Source organism: Lytechinus pictus, chromosome 5, assembly GCF_037042905.1.
Source record: "Lytechinus pictus isolate F3 Inbred chromosome 5, Lp3.0, whole genome shotgun sequence".
Taxonomy (NCBI): Eukaryota; Metazoa; Echinodermata; class Echinoidea; order Temnopleuroida; family Toxopneustidae; genus Lytechinus; species Lytechinus pictus.
The window spans coordinates 48,848,989-48,874,897 of NC_087249.1; the positions used below are offsets into that span (position 1 = coordinate 48,848,989).

Here is a 25,909-nt window from a genome sequence, read left to right on the forward strand (position 1 = left end):
AAATTCACAAAAATTATGTAACAATTCAAGTTAAAAAGGCATGATAATTTGGTGAATAAAAACATCAACTGAAAGAATTAGAATAAATAGATGCATAGAAAAATAATCAAATAGATAATTAAATCAATTGAAAAACAACCGAATGAATAAACGAATAACCAAATGAAATGAATGAATCAATGAATCATTTTTTTTTAATCCACACAAACATGAAAAAGTACTTATGTGTTTAAGTACATGTACTTGTGTTTAATAATTTACCTATTAGGTTTATTACATTGTTTTTTATATGATCTGTAAGTCGACATATAATGAATTATGAATTACTTTGATTAGATGGTGTGGAGTTCCTTATAACAAACATTAATCACTTCGATAAAAATGTATTCATTCTGATATTGCAAGCATGCTCACGCCTTGGGCGTTGTAATTGAGTTCGCCTGTAATCCGAACTCTGTGGGGACGTTCCGGGGGGGGGGGGGGTTACAGTATGCAGAGGTTCGAGGTTCGAGCCAGGCCTCTTTCGGATGGTGACGTTAAATGTCGGTCCAGACGTAAATAATCATATTTGATTGATAGTTGTCTGTACAACAAACTCAAACACACACACACCCACCCACCCTCACGCACGCCCTAAATATTTTCAAGGGCATCATTCATGGCGACCAATATGAAATCAGAGCACGTTTTTGAAGTAACTATTTCATATTCTAATGTCGCTCAGCTTACAATAAATCACCTCCAAAAATAAGCATTATGGTAACTGTTTGTAGAGGACAAGATTTGCCGGGAAAACACGAATGGGTAAACCGTATTACGGCTGAAAAAAAAGGGAGAGGGAGAAATATACACAGACCTCGCCTATTTTGGATCAACCTTCGAATTCCCATAATAAATTTCTCAACCGCATTTTTGTGTAAGGTCACGGCCGACCATGCTTCTTGGCCAATTTTGGTGATTTTCTTCCCCCCTATCAACTTGCAATCAATGTCAAATACGGTATTCCGGCGGAATAATAACAATTTTACAGCCCACCATCAATAAACAAAGCATTTATACACAGTTATAGATGAATGGTCGAATGGGGGAGGGGGTCGATAGGTCGGTAAATGCAGGGATCCCAATAGGTAATAGGGCAGGAATGCTAATGGTTCCAAATCGAAAGAAATGCACAATGAAGTGATGAAAAATACCCTTACATAAAAGAATATTACACGTGCAATGATTTTCGTCTTATACACAGGCTTATTTTATGAAATTACATATATATATATTCTTATAGAAAAATCATAACGAATAAAAATATTAACAATGATTTAGCCTGCATGATTGAACAAAAAAAATCAATAATAATCAAATAAAGGCAGAACATTGAGTAACAAGTAAAATTAATACTTTTCAAATATCAGGAATGAATGAATGAATGAGTGAGTGAGTGAGTGAGTGAGTGAGTGAGTGAGTGAGTGAGTGAGTGAGTGAGTGAGTGAGTGAGTGAGTGAGTGAGTGAGTGAGTGAGTGAGTGAGTGAATAAATAAATAAATAAATAAATAAATAAATAAATAAATAAATAAATAAATAAATAAATAAATAAATAAATAAATAAATAAATAAATAAATAAATGAATGAATGAATGAATGAATGAATGAATAAATAAATAAATAAATAAATAAATAAATAAATAAATAAATAAATAAATAAATAAATAAATAAATAAATAAATAAATAAATAAATAAATAAATAAATAAATAAATAAATAAATAAATAAATAAATAAATAAATAAATACATAATGAATGAATAAATAAATCAATCAATAAATTACGTAATAAAAATGGCTCAGAGACAGAAAAATTGGACGTTCACCTACCCAAGGATACACTGAACAAAAAACCTCGCTATCAACCGAAAAACCTCTCCGAGGGAATTTTCTTATTTTAATGAAAAAAAAGCAAGGGCTCCAACTCAAAAAAAAAAATTATGGTATCATCATGTTACAATCATGGAAAAGTGTAGTACAGCACTGATACACACCAATTATAGTGTATCAAAACAATCCAAACCCCGCAAATAGTCCATGTAATAACTGGTTAAGAGGACAGTAATTAATGACAAAATTGTTTTCGAGCACGAAACTGTCGATGATTGATGACCTACTAAGCTACTCTCTAAGTACAGGTGTGGTACCGAGGGGGGGGGGGGGCATGAGTAGTGCCAACGAATGATGGGGGAAGATCAAGGCAACTACACTTTCATTAATTGGTTTTCGTAAACATGCACATTAAACATTAACCATGTTAACTTTTGATTACCTCCTCATCCAATTTCACCATTTTCAGGGCCGATTTTAGGAATGCCAACTGAAAACGGGATCAAATGAGCTATATTGACAATGATATAGATATACAGTGCGTATCAAAAAAAGTTTACACTTTGAAAAAATCCTATAAAATTACACATTTGTAATATCCAGAAGATTTTTCCACATTTTAACATCGGTACAGATCCATTTAAGCAAATAACGATATAACTGTCGAAAAGTATTTCCGCTTGAGCGAGCACCACTTACTTTTGAAAAGTTAGTGAAAAATGATTTGCGCAGAACTTTGAAATAGTTATGCAAATAAAAGTAGACCTTAATCATGAAGAACACGTGGAATTTAGCTAGTAAAATTGATTTGAAGATATCTTTTACCTTTTAAAACTTGTTTCCTTGCCCAAAACACTTCGAAGAGTGCATTGCGCCCCACCCCACTCCCCCACACACCGAGGCCATCGAGACGTTATTTGCTTTACACTGAGCTGTATTAGGCTTGATTTTCATTTAGTTAATCATTGTCAAGCTTGGGAAAAGTGTGGAGAAACAAGTATCAAATGGACAATGAAATGTAAATGATAAAAACTTAGTGAAAAAATTCTGGAGATGTCTGATATAAACTTTTGTTCAGATACAGTTATGTCCTCAGATCCAGCTGGCACAAAAAAGGTTAAAGATTGTGCTTACTAAATGTTAAAATTTCAATTTGGGTGTGGCAAAATTGTTACAAAATGCTTGAATGTATCCGTTTTATTCCAATTGACTAAAAGTGCAAGGGAAATGTATGAGAAATGTTTCGCAGGGTAAGTTTGATTTCGCCCTTTCCCCTTGACACAGCGTGAAAACGAGCATTTCTCGTCACAATTATGAAAGGGCTCCGTTGTGAAATAGGTCACGATTAGGATAACTCTTAAAAGCTATTGTTTAAAAAAAATACGAATAGGCCTTATGCAGAAAATAGGATATAATCTTGACAATGTAAATTTGGCAATGAACTCTCCTTTTTACAATGTTTGTACTTTTTAGGATCAATTTCCTAAATTTTTCCATAAAAAGGGAAGGTACACAATGGTTCACATATGGTGCGAGGTAAATGATAACGATGATACTGTTCACCTAAAAAAAAGTGAACTGAAATTGTATTCATTCGTGTGCCTTTATGGCACAGTCACACACTACGTAACAGACTCCTGATCGATCAAAGCTATGACGTTATATTAATGGTAAACTAACGATCGATTTGGAATCGGATCCCATAGTGTGACTGACCCCTTAACCTGACAATAGTGTGCGAGCGATTAATATCCTATCTAATCAAACAGACTGGTTAGAAAAACTTCCCCCGAACTGACAACACAAAAGGGGGTCAGATGAGACACAACAGAGATGATGTAACTCGTCCTAGAATGAGATGGGACACGATAGTACATTACAGATAAAGTTGTGCAAGGTCATGCCTAGTTCATGATTTCTCTCCAAAACGCTGAAATCATTAAGGGGTACGCCCCTACACGGCCTGAAATTAATTCACAACTATAATAAAGTTGTGCAAGGTTCATGATTACCCATCAAATACATAATTATGAGGGGCCCATTCGTAGAGCAGTCTAATAAATTAAAAGCTAAAATCACGGTACGTAGACCGATGGGGCCATATTCTCACATACGCCCCTAAACGCCCCAGACCCCCCGCCCCATCGGCCGCCTCAACGGTTTGAGAACGGCAAGGAGTTCAACAAAAAAATAGACCTAATTTTCCCCACCTTTGAAAGAAAGCACAGACTATGTTTAGACTTAAAGGGGAATCCAGCCTTGGTCATAAAATGTTGTGTTGGGAAGGGGAAAAATAAATTAAACAGAATGGTGAAAATTTGAAAGAAATCGGACAAGCAATAAGAAAGTTATAGCTGCTTTAAAATTGGGATCACTAATAGTATGTAGATTTCAAATTGGCAACTAGGTAAGTAAATTATGACAAGGGGCAAGGACAACTTTCCCATAGGCCATGTACTTTATTATCAGGGTTTTGTGGTTTTTTCCTAAGTACCCATTCCCCTGGGGCAGTAATCTAAATATAACCCAGGTAGTATATTGTTTAATGTCCTCATGAAAGAAAAATGTAATTTGAAATAAAACTTTTCGGAAAAATGACATTTTTAGCCATACTATGTAGTGGAGTACATGGAAGAGTAGTCATTGCCTTTCATCACTATGACATCCCATATGTGGCCAATTTGAAGTCTCCATGAGTACAGTGATTACCAATATTTACAACTTTTAAAAATTCATAACTTTCTTGTTGTTTGTTCAATATTGTTCAAACTTTCACATATCAACTTGTCTGACTTATCTTTTTCTTATAAAAACAAGTTTTTATTTGGGTTGGATTCCCCTTTAACTCTTTAAATGCCGTTGGCAGCTATGCGTGCCCTTAGCCCTCTAATGCCATTGGCACGTATGCGTGCCCAGATAACTTTATTTTTTTAAACCAATTTTACAGCCAGAAAATCAACACCATATTCTCTGTTTTTTATGTTGTTATACTGGCCAGGAATTCACAATTCATTTTATCATATAAAAAATAGTGGTTTACATAGACATTTTTTGAGTAAAATTGTATTTTTGCATCATTATTTTCAAGAGTTGATTTCGGATATTGCTGCGATCTGAATCAAGATTTCCCCTATTGACACGTGTGATATAACGGTTGTGTGTAGCAATACACGTACTTCTATGGGCAGAGCAAAGGCGAATGTGCGAAGACATTCAGCTCGGAATTGACCAATGACCGAGCGGTACGATGTTCCTCACCCAACACTACTCGCCCATTCGCTATTGTTACATGAATATTCATGAGCTATCGATCAGGTCTTTTGCAGGCCTGTATTGTAGTATTCTTGTGTCAAGGCTTTTTTCTGCCTGCAAATGTGCACGGTTTGGGGATTTTTTTTTTTTTTGGGGGGGGGCGGGGGAAAGGTCTTATACATTGTTTTTAGCATTGTCACAAAATTGTTCTCGTTATAAATATATTAGTAAAGAAGCCTGTCATTTCCAACTCTCGTCTGCACACTGCAATCATCACACTCATTATTTATTTATTCATTTATTATTGTTATTAATATTATCATTATTAGTATTAGTTGAGAACACCAATGATTGATGCAATTTAATGTGTATAATTCTACATGTTTGTTACGTAACATTTATATTTATATTTTATTTCTGATTGTAAGCGCTGTGATACTTTTTGTGTATAAATAACCATTATTATTATTATTATTATTATAATTATTATTATCATTATTGTTATTGTTATTGTTATTATAATTATTATTATCATTATTCTTCTCTTTCACCTTCTTTTTAGTATAAAAGGGATGGTCCCGGCTGAAAGTATTTATAGTTTTATATACAAAGCAGAATTCACTGAGCAAAATACCGAAATTTTCATCAAAATCGGATAACAAATAACAAAGTTATTGAATTTCAAAGTTTAGTAATATTTTGTGAAAACAGTCATAAATATTATAATTATATATTATGTCATAAAATGATTGTAATCATATCAATTTCATTTCCGCTGCAGCCAAACTCTCTCTTCATAAACTTAAGATCAGGTAAATAATGGTTCATATTCGTTTGTGTTTTTATAGCCCATACCATTATAAAAAAGAATTATTGATATTGTTACGCTTATTAATATCATATTCAAACTTCTCACAAAAATATTAATTGTTCAATTTTCTCCTCGAATAAAATAGGACGAAGAAAAAAGAGAGTGATAATTAACCCTTTGCGTGCGGGCCCGCGAATCCCGATACCTCTCCCTGCGGCGGAGCCGTTTTGGTACATTGCTGGTATTTGGATCTGTGGCGGTGTTTTCCGAATCAATTGCTAATTGCGCCAAACTAAAGTATTTTCAGGATTTTTAGTAAATGTAAATATGAAAGAGCAGACATTTTTTTCTTTCTAGAAACAAAGGTATTGCTTCTCAAATCAACAGAATAGTTAAGAAATTTACGAGGAAAAAGTCGTGTTATTTTGTAAAATATTCGCTTTTCCCCAAGTCATGATGACCGTTTTGATAGATTTAATTGTGACATACTTAATTTTTGAGAATAGGACCTCCCGCCTTCGGCACATATACGTTGGAATTATGGAATTCATAAATGGCTCATTATAACCATATTCACTTTATACTCCCTTTATGCCAGCAAAAAGATGATGGGTAAATTCCCCTACACGCTGAGCTCTTATGTCAAATGTGATATCATTATACTACTAAATGAAAAAAATGAATCAAGCAAATTTGATAACAACACCAAATAATGTACCAAGTTTGGTGGAAAAAATAAGCATCAAATTTGCATCGGTTACGGAAGAAACCTAAATATTATTTTGATCATCAACAAAATATATGATGTCAATGTGGCAAGGGCGAAATAAAAAGTATGATGTGTGTAACGAAGAAAAAAAGAGAAAATGGGAGTGAGCGAATCAAGCGAGTAAACGTACTTTTCATGATCTTTTATTTACATAATTCTGTGAATGTCATGCATTTTCCGTAATGCTTTTTTTATTCTTCCTCATTTGTTTTATTAGCGAGAAATAATTTATATCAATCAATGCATAATTTCTTCCGATGTTCCGCTTTCTTTTGTTTCTCCCTTTTTGCCAGCAAAACGATGATGGGTAAATTCCCCTACACGCTGAGCTCATATGTCAAATCTGATATCATATACTACTAAATGAAAAAAAAAATGGATCAAGAAAATTTGATAACAACACCAAATTACGTACCAATTTTGGTGGAAAAAATAAGCATCAAATTTGCATCAGTTACGGAAAGAAACCTAAATATTATTTTGATATTCAACAAAATATATGATGTCAATGTGGCAAGGGCGAAATAAAAAGTATGATGTGTGTAAGGAAGAAAAACAAGAGAAAATGGGAGTGAGCGAATCAAGCGAGTAAACGCACTTTTCATGATCTTTTCACTTTTCATAATTCTGTGAATGTCAATTCTGTGAATTCTGTGAATGTCATGCATTTTCCGTAATGCTTTTTTTATTCTTCCTCATTTGTTTTATTAGCGAGAAATAATTTATATCAATCAATGCATAATTTCTTCCGATGTTCCGCTTTCTTTTGTTTCTCCCTTTTTGCCAGCAAAAAGATAATGGGTATATTCCCCTACACGCTGAGCTCATATGGCAAATCTGGAAGCATAAACTGGATTACTACTAAATGGAAAAAAAATATATATCAAGCAAATTTAATAATTGGAAATGTAAATTGTACTAACATATCGAGTATGTTGATTGTGCATAAGTCCTACTGCATGAATATTGACAATGCACGGTATAAAGAAATTTAGTGGTGTCACTTATATATCATTTGAACAGCAAATAATGTCCATTTAATTTATTATTTCAGGGAAGGGGAAGTAAAAATAATCCTTACTAGATTGATATTTTAATGACGGGGTAATTATAAATATCACAAATAAAGAGGTGTAGAAAATATAATTTCTGATATTGTCGAAAGCAATATCTTACTTTTCTGATAGATGATCAATTACAAACATATTATTTGAATAAACAATCGTAAGGTTCAACAATTTATATAATAATAATAATAATAATAGCGGTATATTTACCCAGGGTAGCCGCTTCAGTTCCGAAAACTGTTCTCCCAGCGGGCCCTGCTATTTATAAAGATCTAAATTTCTACAAATTGTTAGTAATTTCTACCTTCACACCCCATTGCTTCGTTATTTATGTTCCCTCTTTTATCTTTCAATTTCCTGTATTTTTGATTTGTCAAGGATTATATAGCCTATACATTTCTTCAATCTTAAATCTTATCTTTATCCTTTATTTCTAAATTTGCAAAATAGGCTTCAGCTACAAGTTAATTAAATTATTTTAAACTATTTGTTTTTCTTTATGCTTTTGATAAGTGGAAGTAACAATGCCAGTGTTTGTGCTGGTGGTCGTGGTGGTGGAGGTGTGCTGTTTCCCCGTGATTTCATTCTCGACATTATCCATGCCATCTTTACCATCATCACTATCATCATCATCATCATCATTTAGATTACAGGAAATTTGACGCATATTGTCGATGCTAAATGTCTTAAAGTCGAAACAGTGTTGGGGAAAGAGACAGAGGAATCTTAATCTTGATCTCAACGGAGAGAAAAGCTATTGTGCGTATCGGAACCTTTGAAAGTATTCAATTGTCAAATCAAAAGACGCGCGCGTGGCACGATTTCTATGAACATCCTGTGCTAAATTGCTCTCCTCGATAATAGGTCAGGAGGGAGTGCGGATTAGACATTCCTCATGAAAGAGAGTCTGGGGATCTATTGTTCATGACTTGGTGGAATGAACAATAAAAATGCAGTCGCTATCAGACAGGTGGCTACTTTGCTCGCTTGCGGAATGAATGAAGCCTAAAGTTTGAAAATAATCAATTATTCAAAGACATAATATGCAATGGGGCCCTTTTTTTTGTCTAAAATTTCCATTATATTTTCATATTCATATTGCATTATATTATCCACACGAAAAAGAATATCCGGCATGTATTGTCCATTCCTTGGCATGTACGAGATGCATAGTTGGCCCAGATTACAGTCTGTAAATTGTCAGAATACCAGTATTATAATGACTGTAATCACAAAATTCTAATTGCGTAATTATTCATTATGTTTATCTTAATTTTGGTTACCCTGGAAGCCGCGGGGGGGGGGGGGGGTCTCTTACTTCAAAACGGCTCAACATTAACATTTTTTGACAGTTTAAAAATGAGTGTTCACAAATATCAACGTTCATAATATTTTAATACTTTGCCAAAAACGCCCATATTATTTTGTGGGATTTTACACCCCAAACCTGTTAGTATTGAATCTTTCCGATCCCTCTTTATCTATATTTCAATATATCATCTTTAGTTTTCTATATTTTGTCTCCTTCTGACTGGCAATAACTTTGTTACAGTCGAAAGCCCGTATAGTATGTACGACGAATCGACCCCGACAAAATATGGCCAAACTTTTCACTGATTCATGCTTTAGAACGATAGTTGAGTGGGTCGCAAATGTTTGTTGCCGACACTGGATAGAAATCGCCTACATTATCCAAAACAGTATATAGTTGAGTGCATCGCACACCACAACTCGTATCCAGGTTACGATTTTTCTAAAACATGTTTTGCATTACGACAATATTGACAAGAATTGAAATGACATAAAATTTACACTGCGCTAATAATTTTGTTTCCCCAATAGCGGTAGTTTCGGAATACCGCGCATTCTGAAAAATTACAGGGTCTTGTTTTGAAGACTACACGAATGTAAGGGTACGGTTGGCTGCACTGTGAAGATACATGGCTCCAATATATTATTGTGTGTGTTTGCGTGGGGATCGCAGCTGTGCTGTGATTGGTCACTTGATCGACGACAATGCCCTTTTTTGGAAAGGTCGGTTTCAATTTCGTGTGTATAAACCCTCTCACATTTCAGAGGAAATAACTTGAATAGCAAAATAGTATTTCATTAAAAAGAGCATTATTTTTCATATTTCTGTTTGTTCAATTTCATCAATAGATACGTCATTTGAAAGGGTAAACATTGAACTTTCATTTTATCCTCTTAATTTGTTGGTATCTCTATAATTACTGAGGTTATTTACTCTTTGAAATGTTCATGAAATCATAATTTTCTATGTTTTACTTATTGAAAAAAAACGATGTAAAATATTTCATCTTTTCTCAATTTTTCCGATTGCAAATATGAAAGGTCATAACATGATCATAAAGTTCATGAACCATGCATCATTTCATATGTAGAAGGTTTCATTATACAACGTACGGGTAAAGAGATATGACCGTTTTAAAATCGGTCTCTGCTTACGTTTCGGTCAATTTAGGATTCCCTGGAATATCCCTGGCACTAGAGGGGTATTGGGCATGGCATAGTAAGAGTTAAGAAACCTTGCCTCCCCCCTCCGGTCAGTCAGTCCTACATATCCGCTAGTCTTGATCCGTCACTAAAACTTATGCTACATTTTTTTTTTAATCTATAAGGGATAATATTTGTACCTACAACGATGCCATTTGCGGAACGGATTTCGAGGATACAGACCAAACCATTGTATCAATGGCCACCCAATACTATAAGGTCATATGCCAATCACGGCCGGTCATTTTTAACGGTCAATACAGATGATGGTCCATGGTCAATATAGTGGTCAATCCAGTTGCTTACAACAACTTCATGTGTGTATGAATGGAGCTACAGTAACAGCTCCATAGTCATTTTTCAGACCGCTTCTGACGAAGTCTTAATAAAAAAGAATGGTTTCCTGCGTCATCTTTGAGTTGACCCTCATCTCATTATGTACACGTACACTTGGCATCACAATATATTCGTGTGCTTACCTTAGGTTTGTGAGAATATCCAGAAGCTTTAGACCTGGATAAAAGAGAAAATAAGAAAGGGTAAAGTCAATATATTAATATACGTTGATAACGTCAGAATATATGCGTAATAACTTTTTTTTCGAACTGATTGACGGCGAATTCGTGAAACCTATGACGTGGTTTGTATCTATTCAGTAACCAAGGAGGTTCAAAATGAGACTTCTTGCAGTAACTATATACAAACCATTTGCTCTGGTGTTAACTGCAGCAATTCAACCACAATGCATGAACATGATGAATGACCACGCAGAGGCGTTGCCATGGTATTTTGTAATGCAGTGGAAGACGAAATATTTTTTTCAACTGAATTGCAGAGGCAATATATTATAGTTACACGACATACACCCATCTTTTTATGTTCTTCTATTTCCTCTTTTCCTATTTTTTCACTAGTTAAAAAATCCCTGGGGTGACCGCCCCTGTCCCTGTAGCATCGCTTCTGTGAAAGACAACTAGATGATAAATGCGATTGCTGTATTCACGTGGACATTATAAAGAAAATACATACTATTCTCAATCAAAGCTTGAACTTTGGTCGTACTTACTTTCAATTTCATAAAATCACAACAAAATTCAAAGATGACATGACAGAATAAACACAAGATCAGGAAGGTGGTCTCCACAAATGAGTTTCGCAAAAAACTGAATTCGATACTCCTCCCTGAAACTTCCAATACAAATTTCGCTCCTAGGACTGACGCGACATCAACAGCTAAATGCGCCAAAAAAGTATACTTTAAAAGGCACCATGTCCAAAGATTAACAGAATATTGATTCGCAAAATTTTCGAAAGCGAGGCGTATCTGAGTTGGCAAGTTCCCGCTTCTACTTGTATTGTCACGTTATACTGTCCTTTCTGGTACGTGAAGATACCTAGATCTCTCCGAAACAATTTTGGTTCCTTGGAGTTCTTTTGGTTCTTCTGATCTTAACCCTAGCATCCCTGGGTCCTACCACAAGGGATCAGATCCACTTTCTTCGTCTTTTCCTTTCTCTCCTTCTCTGCTTTTCTAGCAACTGTAGCAGAGAAGTATCTGGGGACGGGCGTCATAAACTCGGTTAAAAATGACAGAGAACGTGATCATTTCCATATTGCCATGGAATTTTTGCCGTTGAGTTCGATGATCATGATGATGGAAGATGGTGATGGCGGGGGTGATGGGTGTGGGGATGAACTATTTATGACAAGCTTGTGGCACTGGGGGTAGGGGTGGTGGTGATGACAGCGCCCGGGGATGGGGGAGTGGATCATGGGGATGGGTGGAGTAACCCTACTGATAGTTCATTGTTGATCTGCATTGCGTGGAATGGAGTTGCCGTGCCCGCGGTTCGATTTCTGCCACGGCACTTGATGCCCCAGAGAAAGGTATTTTATCTACATGGCTCTTTTAATCAATATTGAATCGATAATAAATGAATGTTCTCTAAACTCTATATGCTTTACAGGTAAAAATGTGTTTATTTAGAAAAATATTATTGTATTATTGTCACTGGGGTGGAGCTGGTGGTGGTGGCAGCGAGAAGGGGGGGGGGGGTTGTGAGAACCATAGTTCGTTGTTGGTCACTGGGGTTGAGGTGATGAGAGCATCGGGGGGGGGGGTGAACCATAGTCAATGCGTTGTCATATTCATTATGATTCAGGAGGAAAGCGCGTAAAGGAAGATTCTCAATGGCGGCTGATAGAATAAATCATGACTATTAAGACATAAGGAAACAACCAGGTAAGATAATCAAATTTTTCAGAATTCGAATCAAGGTATTGAATCGACTCCCAAAACACTGGGAGATAGTGATCATGATGTCACAATCACATAACGACACAACTGCCCCCCCCCCCCCGACGACCAAGACAAAATCGTGCTTTCGCCTTGACGAATAAAAGACATGGAATTAATATCGCCTACCCCACGCGGTCGTCCCTATAGGGGTAGTCCAGACGGGAGTTTACGTCAGATTTTACAAGGATAAGAGATTGAATATAAAAATACCGCGTTCCTTTGGTTCAAAACCCCATCAAGATAGTCTGATGGAACTTGGCTTTTCTCAGAAAGTATACCTGACCTCTATCAAGTTAAAAATGGTGGTATTATATAGGATAAATACAAATACCTTTTTAAAATATACATATCGAAATAAGAATTTTAGGTCAACCCCCTCAACATATGTGTTTACTTTTTGGACAAGTCATCCATGCAAAGAAGGTTTTACCGTGCAGGGAAGTTTATTTTGGATAGTTCATTTAGATTGACTGTAAATACATATCTTTCAGATCTTTATTTGGATAATCTGTACATGATTAAAAATACTTTATAATGACCACAAATCACGGCAAGTCATACACTTTTTAATTTATTTGTTTTTTATTTGAGTATTTTTGTCACAATGTAATTTTTCATACTGCTGCTCTCATTGATGAGGATAAGTTAACAACGGCATTTTCACTTTTATTTGAATTTCGCGTTTAGGATATTCGGTAGACAAAATTATGACAGAACAAATCCGCTAAGAAGAATTAACAAGAGTGACAACACATAAATATAAGGAAAACCATGTTAAACCGAGGTAGGCTTATAGGCATATAATAAAAAGAAAATTGTGTTTATTTTCATATTCATTAATCCAATTTCTCACGTATGAGAGGTTGTGGTTAGCTAACTAAACATCTAATGACGTTCTTTACAGAAATACATCGAATTTCTGAACCTGTGGAAGTTCGCTATCGTTGTTTCGACGGCCGACAATAATGTATAAAAAAAAGGGGGGGAGATGATCCGGTCACGCTTTCAATCTGAACCAAAATCTGGATGTTTTCTTTCAAAATTAATCAATAAGTTTCCCCTTTTTTCTTTCTATGACAAATCGGAAATGGCACTCATATAGAAGCACTCATGGGCCGTGTAATCTCAACAACCGATAAATCCCTCGATAAATACCCCCTCGGAATAAAAATCTAACCCTTCTTTCACCTTTTGCATGTTTTGGCGAGCCAGAATTTCTCATTTTTGTATTGTTTGCAACAAGTACATCGGCGCGGAAACGCGACTGTTTTTCATCTCGGCCCACGTCCTTCGTTAGTACTCGTCGACCCCTGAAAACGCGCACATCGTCCTTTGTTCTGCATCGCTCACTCGAGTTCAAATCGACCTCATTTGACCTCGATTGAGAGAAAGACAGCCGCCCAGCCTCATATTTTGGCCTCCCAAGGGACCAGCCTTCTTTCGACAAATCTGTCCAGGTCCTAAATTCAAGAGAAAGCGATAAAAATGAAAAAATGAAATTCATTTCTGCATTTTTTTCTCCCTTCTCCTAGTTAAGTCGCATAGTTGGAGGTCGTTTAAGCATTCTTGGGCAAGCAACTCGCAAATGCACAAAGATCATTTAACTCGGCAAGATTTATTATCGAAAAAAATCGGATGTAACTATGTTTTTAGGAATTTTATCTTTTGTTTGACCTTTTTTCCTTTGTTAAATATTACGAAAAGGGTGTGGAGTAAACGCACTTTAATATCAAGTCCTAAAAAAAAACGTCGATTTGATGCGAATATTGCGATTTATAGAGTTTGGTCATTTTGGTAATTTATTGCCTTTTGGAGATCTGGCAACAGCAGATCTGACAACAACGTTATTGAAATAAGTTAGTTCTTCAGGTTAACGATAAAACCGGAATAAATAAAGGATGAAAATATATCATGATGGAAGGGGAAAAATAGGCCTATACCAGGCAACTTAAACATTAAATATCTTCCAGTCTTATTTTGACAGAATAAAGAGAGAGAGAAAGAGGGGGGGGGGTGAAGCCATGTGATCAGGGGGTGGCCCTTTTTCCATGTTTTCTGCTTCCTTTGCCTCTTTTTTTTTTCTTACGCAGGATGTCTACATGCAGGGATTCACCCAAATATGAAAAGGCGCCAAATTTTATGAGCAAAAATTTGACATAAATCACGTTTTGCTTCCACTGTCCAAAAGAGATTATAATAGTGCTGACAGGTCAGGCAACACATGACACTATGAATAACGCGCTCTCTGGATCTCTCAAAATATTTCCAATTTCTGCTCCGCCGCATGCGCATACCAAAAGAACTTAAATTGGGGGGGGGGGGGGACAAGAACTTGAAAGGTCAAATGTTTGGTCCATTTAGACGGGTGTAAAAACTCTTAGAGGGATCGCTGACGAAAGAAGAAAGTATTAATATTGCAAACGGTGTCAAAGGCATTTATCATCTGAAATATTTTCAATATTTTCAAGATATTGGAGGTCTGTTTTCGAAAACCGTTTCTCAGTGGATTAGCGGGGATATTGGGTTTCTGGGAGTAATGGCATATTAAACATATTTTGGCAGCCGAAGGAAATGGGTGGCCCGAGGTGTATGCGTGGCATCGAAGTCATGGATGGAAGGAATTTTCTTTAAGATATCATAATGTTCGTATTTGTCACCAAAAAAAAAAGAAATGTAGTTGAATAATGAGGGTGGGATAAGAAGAAAACTTGAAAACTAATTCCAATAAAATGACAGCTTTTCGGCCTTTCCCTGCTCCCTTTCCGATGTTTTTCCTCTCCTACTTTTTAAACCCGGAACCTTCAACGAAGTAGCGACAACATTATATTAGTGTTCGTCAGTCAATTACCCTTATTCCCCTACACATATAGCTCAATACATGTGTGAGACAAGGCGAACTTGATATCTTTTGCAACTACCATGGAGACCCATCCCCCCAAAAAAAAAAAATAATAAAAATAAAAAATAAAATAAAAATACATGTCCGCGTCTCATATTTTGGCATGGGATCATTTCATAGATTTTTGTCCGGCATAAAATGCATATAGGGCCTATTAATTTAAAACTAACAGATTAATTTATTCAATATCACGGCTTTAAGGAGAGTTGACATCGTCCTTATCCTGTCAGTAAATCTCAATTAGTATTAAATCAATTTGCACACCTCTGGGACATCAGTAAGTGTTAAGTAAAAAGTCGTCCTTTATACGACCGATATTGAAATTGTTAGCACTTTGAAGTTGCAAATACGAGTTGGCTGGAAAAAAATGATAGTAAATTATTCAGATGACTTCTTTGAACCATTAAAACATGTGCATCCCTGACAAAAAATAATGTAAATGGCAAGTGTATTATAGACACAAACAAGTATTATTCGACACATTCATGTCTCATTTTAGAATCATCACATGGTTCTCTTACGAAATGAGTTGGCACAATTTTATGTTTAAGCATATTGATTGATACCGTTGCACTATTGTAGGAATTCCCTGGGGTCATCTCAAATCCGAAAAAAAAATTAAGGGATTTTTCATGTTATAACAATATTAGCAAAGTAAGTTATTTTGGGAACATCAAGCGGAAAATGTACGAACCGACTAGGGGAATAACAATGCTTTCAAGACAAAATGAAAAAAAACCTTAAATGTGATGTTTACCCAAAATACAATGACTATGTTGTCGAAAAACATGATAAAGGGCTCACAATTGCGGAAATAAAGTAGAAATCTTCCAATTCATTTTGGATATTTGGGTTTTTCAGGTGGGGAATCACACTGCCATGACTGCTCTATCAATGTATTTGAAATGAATATGAACGGAAATATTTTCAGAAAGGACTCTACGTGATGATTGTTGCGCAACATCCTTTCCTCTACTGTCCGATTGTGACATGTGCTGGAATAGTCCCAATATTTTACCATGTTTACTGATATGTCCTTGGTTTTGGCGAACAAGGAGTTGCGTTTTGTGGCAGTTTCAGGTGATTTCATAGTTTTAATTTTCGCCAATCAAGTAAGCAAAACGTTAAATTGCCAAATTCGTCTACTGCCAACTCGTCCACTCATCACATGGAACCCTAATACATCTAGAAAATCGGTGGCCCCGGGGCCTGCCTCGGGTATGAAAGAAATCAGATAAAAACATCCCAAACCAACATCGGGCCATCTTTTAGCGTACCTACCCAGTAGCTTCATTTAATCTAATGCCATTCCGTCCATCAACATTTCGTCTATTAAACCATTTGGTCCAATAATCACTTCATCTAATCACCAGACCTTTTTGTCTTATAACAAGGTTGATCTAAAGCCTATTCTATTTTCATTCGTTTCTCCCAATTAACACTTAGTTCATTTAGACTAAATATACATGTATGGACTAAATGGGCGTTGGAACAACTGGTTATTAGACGAAATGGCTAAGCTAGTCTACCGTTTTCGATTCCGGTGCTCATAGGTTTTGACGAAATACTTCCCGCCGGTACCCATTTACCTCACCTGGGTTGAGTGCAACACAATGTGGGTAACGTTCTTGCTGAACGAAAATAAGCCATCGCTGGGAATCGAACCCACGTCCTCAAATTGAAAGACGATAGTCTTAACCACTAGACCACGACGCCCTCACTTAGAATAGAATTATGTTATCTTATTAGGTTATGACACAACATTTAGATGATCGCTGCGAACATTGTACATTTCCATTAAACGTATTCCTCAACAACATAAACAAGGCGCATTTTTGGATGACAATGCCCCGACAAAAGAGAAACCCTCTACAGAAGCAAGACCTTGAAGACTTCACCAACAAACATAGCATGCAAGGATACTCACGCGTCGTGAAATGAATTACAATTTTCTGGAAATCAATACAAAATTTTACACATTGCCTTTCGAGAAACTTACCATAAGAGTTCCTCTTTATGAAGTGGTTGATCTTGGAGTCTTGGAGATCTAGAAGATACCCCTCCAACTGTTCAGCCATAAGGGGAACGCTTTTAAAAGTTGGAAACGTTTCAATCTCCATACTTGAAAGAAGTCCGATTCCTTACACAAAGTTGTGAGTAAACTTTATTCAGAGAAGAAAGTACCGACAGAAGAACTGGAACTTGAAACAGTTATTTTTCCAGTTTGATGAGGTACTTCACCGCGACCGTATCTGCAAATCGACAGAAGGAACACTGCATGGAAGACATCTTCTTGAAGATCAGGTGTATGTCCAACCATGCTGAAAGTCACTTTGAAAAGTATTATAACTAAGCTATGATGAAACCATAAACCCTTAAGTACAGTGAGGTTGTAGCCCAACCGAAGAAAGTTTCTTTAAGAAAGTGGACAGGGAACCTAGTGTGTAAGATCGAGAAAATGACAGAGAACTTTCCAAAAGAACATCTTTGGCTCCAGAGAGATCTTCTGGAAGCTTCATCTGCAGGCCGAGTGTGAAGTTATCTTGGGGACAGTCGCGCTTCAACTAAAATGTTTTCTTCGGTTGCAAACTGTTTAATACGTTATACACCGGTCAAATCATATATATCATTATCATTGTCTTCTTACTTCACCCAGTTTGATCGGGGAACCTTACACTTTAACCTTCCGAGTTCAAACATATCCATTAGATCTTCCTTCAACAAACGTTCCGGTGCTTCCCGAAACCAAGCATCGGAAGAGCATTTGTTTGCGATGTTTACAAACGAAAGTCGCGGTGAAAGGAATTGATAGCATTATTTTGTGTCAACTTTGAGAGAAAATCTGTTAAAATACTTGATTACATGCCCTAATAATCTAATGAAAAGTGTCCCACGTCGATATGGGAAGGAAAATATCTTTAATGTTACAAGATGTAAACCTGCTCAATGGTATTGTTTCGTTTTTTAATTGAGAAAAAGTTGCTGACAAAGTGGTTTAAATCGCTTTCTCTGCCTTTTGGCATAAATGTGATGAAATAAAATTAAGCATAATAATTGTCTACCTGTGGTAAAGACATGAGCATACGCAATTCACTTGCGTCAATAACTACGCCATTTGCGCTGAAGACATTCTTCCAACTACTGCTCGTTCTGGAATAATGTATTGATGCGCGAGTGTACCTACCAAAGAGTTGATCGGTCTCTCGGTAATGTGACGCTCCGTCACGAGCTAGGTTTCACTATGACTACGTTAGTCTTGCGTCAAAAATCCTTTGACGCATGCTCTATACATTTGGTGCAATTAATACACTATACTGTTCACTGTGTCTTGTATCTGATGTGCTTTTTTTACCAAGTCCACGTCAGCCTTCGGCGTGAATAGATAGTTACATCAATTTGGCAAAGACACAAGACAGTTGGATCCAACTTTGCTCCTACAACCATGGCATTATTTTCATCTGTCATTCTGTGAATACACGGTGTTTCCCCTATAGAAGTTCGGGTTTTCATGGATTTGGCGGGGTTTTTAGCAAGGAGCTGTGTTCGAAGCTCCTTGGTTTTAGGCGGGGCCATGTTCAGGATAACCGTGATAATGAGGAGATAACATGGATAAAGGCCCAGCATAAAGATTTAGGTGAATAGCCAGGCAGAATTTATCATGGAACTTCTACGTTAACCACAGCTCAGTCATGTCAATCCCTTGAAACCTTGACGTAAAATAATTTATCCTTTCCTAGTATACGCCATTGTGTGAATTATGGCGAGATTACTATTTTCCTAATATTCCCTTTTTGTTAGCATATCTTTTTGCAATTGAATATTTAACAATTTTCTAAAATTTGAAATTTAAAATCTATTTGAAAGAAAGCACACCTATCACACATAATTCATCTTTTACATTACCCGACTGATCTCATTCAATTCAAAAGCATTTAAATTCAATTTGATCAATCCCGCACCCGATAAACCTATGTACATATAAAGTCTTTTTATGAACTACTTGGAATCAAATGAAAACGATAACTAAATTCCCATTCTTTGGTCATGTTGATACAGGAATCTGGTGTGTTAATAATATGGTAAACTAATTTATCAACATGAATTTCCATGAATATTTCTAGATTCTATTGAGTGGCTGTGCCCCATAAACACTTCTAATATAATCCATTTATTATAGTGATGGAACTTCTTTCGTTGATGAAAAGGAATATTTCTATTTTATTTCAGTCAGTCTAGCTCATTATCTCCGATATTCCGCAGGCATTTCAACTTCTGTGAAAAGAATGATTCATATTGCAACTTTACATTGTTGAAGTTACTGCGAATCCGGTCAAAAAAATTTAATGAATGAATGACTCGACGATTTTAGTTATGGTCAAAGCCGATTAAAAGACTTATTCATAAAGGATAATGGTCATTGCGTTTCCACAATGTACACATCCACTGTAACCATGGTAACGCCAACGTGCTCAAGAGGCTTGAAATAAATCATTTTACTGAAATGTGAAGATAACCTTTCAAAAGATTTTTCAAGTTCACAAGTTTTTCAATTTTCATTTATTCATGTATATATTTAGTTACTTATTTCATTTCATTTACTTTATTTATCTTATTTTACTTTTATTTTACCTTATCTTTATTTTAATTTAATTCTCTTTCATTTCGTTTTATTTATCTATTTTTTTATTATTTATTTATCCTATCTTTATTTTTTTATAACAATGATAATATGTCCATTCATATAGCGCAGTTACTATGTGCATATACTCAACTGCGCTTTGATACATGAAATCATATTATTACCCCGGCTGTAGCTGAGCCGCCATATTAATAGGCGCCAAAGCGTTCAAGAAATAAATCCTACCGGGTACACATTCACCTCACCTGGGTCGAGTGGAACACAAAAATTGGGATAAATATCTTGCCGAAGGAATTCGAACCCACGACCCTCTGTTTCAAAGTCCGGAGACTAATCCACTGGGCCACAACGCTCCACAATTGTATTTTTTTTTAGGGGAGGTAAAATTTCCATATATCATGACTTGTGTACGAAAATGAGATTGAATTTTTGTATAAATTAAAAAGACTCCTTTTCCCCTAGAAAGTTTACAGAGGTGAAAACGATAAAATAATGTAAATTGTGGGTCATGTTGATAACAACAAAAAGTGCGGAGATTTGGGGAGTTGGTAACTGGCTGGAAGTTTTCAGAATGAGCGGATGAGATTAAAATAATAGAACATTTTCCTCCCGCCAGACCTGATCAAACAATTCAGTTTTAGGTTCAGTCATAAAACTATAAAAGGCAAAGGTCAAGGTTAGGTCTCTGATTAAAACACTCTTATATTTGCATTTAACTAAGCATTCTGTGAACTTCGCCATTTTCTCTCTTTCTTTTGAAGGAGGGGAGGGGGGTTACTCTAACATGTCTAACGAAATACTCATTTACTTGCCGAAATGAATGAAATTACGGCAACACAATGATTCCTAAGAATGACAGATTTTTCACCAATGAAATAACAAGAAGGCAAAATATTGTTCTGAAACTGAGAATCGCGTTTCAAGAACAAACTAGATTTTTCTCTCGAACATTATTTTTAAGAACGAAAGCACAATTACAACAGCCACAGTAGTCGTTATCATATTGAACTTCTAGAGAATGTTTGGGAAAGAACTTGAAGGTTTGCCAGGAAAAAAGATAATTCATCCACTTCACTTAGCAGGAGTTTCCAACTGAGCACTGTGAACATTTTTTCCTTCTAATTACATTCACTGACAGATAGTGTTGACAGCTTAATGTGAATTGTGATTTCGAAATAAATTCTTATACAGGAAAAGCCAAGGTGGAAGCAGAGGGCCTCTTGATTCGAGGAGTTTGATGACATGATCAAAACTTTCATTTTCAGTTTGAATTGCATTTTATTACAATGATGATAATGGAGAAAAACGATCGCCACACAGATAACATCTCAGTCTCAGATAACTAAACCAATGAAATACGACACATGAAACTAAAATTACATTAACAAACAATTTATAGATAGTTTTGCCATAATCCTTGCACCTTGAGAACAAGAAAAGGAATATGCATCTTCAATCAATCATTTTCCATTATCAAGAAAATTGAATCCAGCTAATGCATCCTTTCAAGTCTTTCTGATAGGTTTATGTGCAACTTTTCGGCCATTTCTTGGACATGTTGGAAGAAAGGGTTATCAGTTATCTTTCAATATGAAGTCTTCTTCGTAGAAAGTTGTTTTATTTATCCATAACCTTGATTGAAAAGGATAACCAGAAACACTTCAAATTCAGTCATAAAAGTGTAATTTAGTATTTTTTGTGTTAGACATTTGGAATAAGGAATTTTCCAATGCACTAGGTCATTTAGGTTCTTTTATCATTCAATTCAATTCAATTCAATTCTTTTATTTCATTTCCATTCAAAAAACATAATACAAAGTAATATAAAGTAATACAAATCAAGTACAATTTTACAGAAGGGCATTCTTACTTCGTAAAAAAAACAAAACAGAAAAAACAGTATAATATAGAGCATAAATGGAAATGAGGGGGATCCACTAAAAAGCAAAGCTTGTAAAGTGTGGATCCCCCTTGGAAATGAAAAAAGTATAGTAGACTTATTCTGATATGCGTACATAATTATATGTATTACAGGAAAGAAAAAGAGAACAAAAGAAATCATACGGATGCAAATATAATTACTGAACTAATGCAAAGCTTTTCACACAAAGAGGTCTTCGTAGTAAAGGATGTGTTGCGCAAGACAGAAGAAAGGAAAGAAAGAAAAAAAAAACAGAAAGAGAGAGAGGGGATGACAAGACATAGAAGACAAGACAAAACAAAAGACAGGACAGTACAAGACAAGATAACTACTTTATAAAAGGAGGAATACTAAGAATGGGAAAGGGCTGACCACGAACCAGCTTGATCTGGTGAAATGACAAAAGATGATATAACTGGACAATATCAGATGAAAAAAGATAAAACAATAAAAGTGAAAAATGTAATGATTAAAATCAAGATAATGAAGTGTTAGTTCCGTTGCGAAGAATTATAGGAATTAAGCAGGATAAGTTTGAGTTTATGTTTGAATGAATTTAAGGAGACACTGTCTTTAATATTATTCGCTAGTGAGTTCCAGAATTTAGGACCGTTGAAAAGGAATGTATTTTTGGCCAGTAAAGTTCTGTAAAGTGGAATGTGAAGTTCGTCAGAGTGTCTCGTGGGGTAGTTATGATAAAATTGATTTTTAGGGAACATGGCATCAAAAATATGGGGAAGTGCATTATTATTATAACTATACATGAAGTGCCCTAACTGTAGTAAATACAGGTCTTTGACTTTCAACAGTTTACTTTCTAGAAAAAGTGGGTCCGTATGAGAACGGAAACATGTACTATAAATAACACGAAGTGCTTTCTTTTGCAAAAGCAACAATTTGTCTAATAAGTATTGATGGGTATCACCCCAAATAAGAATCCCGTAGTTTAAATAAGGCAAGATTAAGGATGAGTAGAGCATGATTAGTGATGTGGAGGGAATGCAAAATTTTAGCCTATTAATAATACCTATATTTCGTGAAATTATTTTGGATATATTTTCAATATGATTTTTCCAAGAAAGTTTACTGTCAACTGTTATACCAAGAAATTTGGTGTAAGGTACCATTTGTAATAAGGTATTATCAAACATAATGTTCATCGGTAACTTGTCTATGGAATTACTAAATAACATGTATTTTGTTTTGTTAAGGTTCAAAGATAATCGATTGGCTCTTATCCATTCAGTAACATTAATAAGTTCAGAATTGATAACATCAACTAACATGTGTCAGGTGTGTGTATGTGTATAGAGTGATAACTACTCCCATTTATCTTATGAGGTCATAGGACATCACAACATTACGCGGAGAAAAATCAGATTCTGTGATTTCCAAAGCACTCAAACACAAATAGTGCAAATAGATAGCGTGTGAACAGAAAACATAATAGAAACTTTATTTTGTAATTTAATGGTAAGATACACGCAATGTGATTATTACAGGTGTATATATTGGGAAAGGCGGGGGCAATAGATATTTTTGAGGGAGGGTGAGGCTATGAGGGATAAAGAGGGGTGTGGGGGGTTAACGTGACCGAGCCCGCTAAAAAATGCACCGTATTTTCGACCTATGTATCCACAACAGTTACGTCCTGATGTCACTCATTCTATGAGTATAACTATTGAAAAATACCTATCAAAATCATTCAGGCATTTCTATAAGCCAATTATTTTCTATCAAAAAATGAATAAAGATACTGACGTGGATTTAATCAAATTGAAAAAAGTACAATAAATTCAATTTAAAATGATTTTTTTCACTTTGTTATTATTGTAAAAAAATGTTTTTCATATTCTCAACCATTTACAGGAAAATGAATTTATTGTGAAACGGCGAGGAAAATGACGTCACACAATCACACAAGCTCCCAGTGTCTGGTAAAATTTAAAATCACTCCTTCAGAGATAGCATAAGACGAACATTATTTTCTTTAAAATATTTGTTTTTTAACATTGAGCTTGATACGCCTAATCATGCTAATTGCAAAAAGAAGACATAAAATATTAATTTGACCCAACCATTCCCAGGATAGCTGATGGATAAAAAACATCAGATAAAAATAATCATGTCCAGCCTACTCGAAGGAAACATTAGTCTCCCTGATCTAATCCTTATTGTATATGAATATATTAATATTTTAGTACTGCTATATTAACACGTATGTATATGGGCATGATGGGGAAATAATTACAGGTGTGACACCTTTAAACCACTGAGCAGTGCTTTAAAGCAGCAAAAATTTGGATCGCGCCATCAACGTTCGATCTAGCACAGCACTCCCTCAATCTAATGAGAAAATCGTTTCAACAAATCCCGTGGGATGTTTTTGTCAAGTTGTATATAGCGGGTGGAAAAGCCATTTTCACCTACTTGTACCCAAAGTGATAATTAGCCGAACCTGTCAATTAAAATGGTATGATGTAAAATCAGTGTGTATATCGTTTCATGACCCGACCGACCGTGCGGTCACAGGACGCCTATGGCGGCGTGTCGGATTGTGAACTGACGTATGTCGTCGCATTTTTGTTCTCTTTATGTTCGTTCAATCATGGACCTATTTCGTAATAGGTCCATGGTTCAATCTAGCAAGATTACCTAGAAATTCTAATATTATATACGAATTTTTTTCTCTCCCCAAATCCACATTTTCCTTCTTCGTGAATGGCAATGAAATTTCTGAAAAAGGGTTCTACGAAACAATAATTGTTCCAACTAGCAATAAGGCAAATATTTTGAGGGGCACAGTATGGCGGATAAGGCGAAAGTTCTAGATAGTCGCAAGCAAAATTTCGATTTCTTTGAGATGAAAATTTAAATTTGACATAATATTCTAAAAGTTAAATTCAATCATTTACGCCCGAAGCCTTTTTCCCCTTTTCCTTTTTCTTGGTTTTGATATTTAAGGGGATCCAGGCAGCGACCCTAGTCCCACTGAGTGCCAATTGAACAGGTTTATCGAAATTTCTCGTGGTGACTTGTGCTTTCAGATTTGAAGGACAACGGCAGTGGCCTCAATATGACAAATAACGCAACATTGTAAACTATTTTTCGCTCAAAATTGATTTCCAATCTTTACTCTCTCACTTAACTATCTCAATATCCCATCCTTCGCAGATGTCAATCGAAAACTAATTATTAAAATGAAACGGAAGCTGGAGAATAATAATCCAAATATGAAAAACGAAGGACGCTTTACTTTGCCAATTTACACGAGGCTAAAGGGAACCCCTGAGCATGGACCTATTACATAGGTCCATGCCCTGAGTGACAGCTTGGCGTAGCATCAGAACCCGATCCAAGAGGACATGAATCTCAATGGAAGGGACCAAAGTACACATCTCTCTTTTTTCTATCTTTTTTTTTTGATGCGGTCCGGCAGGCAAATTTACCTTTTGTCCAAGGACGTAACCGGGCTGAATATTCACTGTAACCCCTCTCCAAACAAGCCTATTATAGCCAGCTATGCTAGGAAAATAGAAGTTTTGTATTCCTACAGAAGGAACTGTGAAGAGAATGGCAGTTTTGGGGACGCCCGGCCCTGTCAGCCTCTGGCTATTTGCTGAGACAAAAACTTGACTTCTATATACCACTCTTTCTTTTCTCTTTCAAAGAGTTCATCATACTTTTTGGTGTCCTCATTCTTGCACCCCTCACGTTTCCTTCTGAACGAATATGATAATTTTGTGTCGTATTCAGGGTTTGAAAATGGCGCGCGTTCAAGATGTGGAAGGTGACTGATAAAACGTCGACAGTTTCAACGGCCCCACTCAGCAATCAATCTATTTCATTTCATTTATTTATTGGTATATA

At 35.7% G+C, this 25,909-nt stretch overlaps 1 protein-coding gene across 1 annotated transcript in view; it reads right to left on the reverse strand.

Moving 5' to 3' along the window:
* Positions 1–25,909, reverse strand: part of LOC129261319 (uncharacterized) — a 98,321-nt gene that overhangs the window by 50,085 nt on the left and 22,327 nt on the right. Inside the window, exon 4 of the mRNA XM_054899384.2 lies at positions 10,761–10,794. Within this exon, the coding sequence (XP_054755359.2) occupies positions 10,761–10,794 (34 nt within the window). The remainder of the gene's footprint in view (positions 1–10,760; positions 10,795–25,909) is intronic.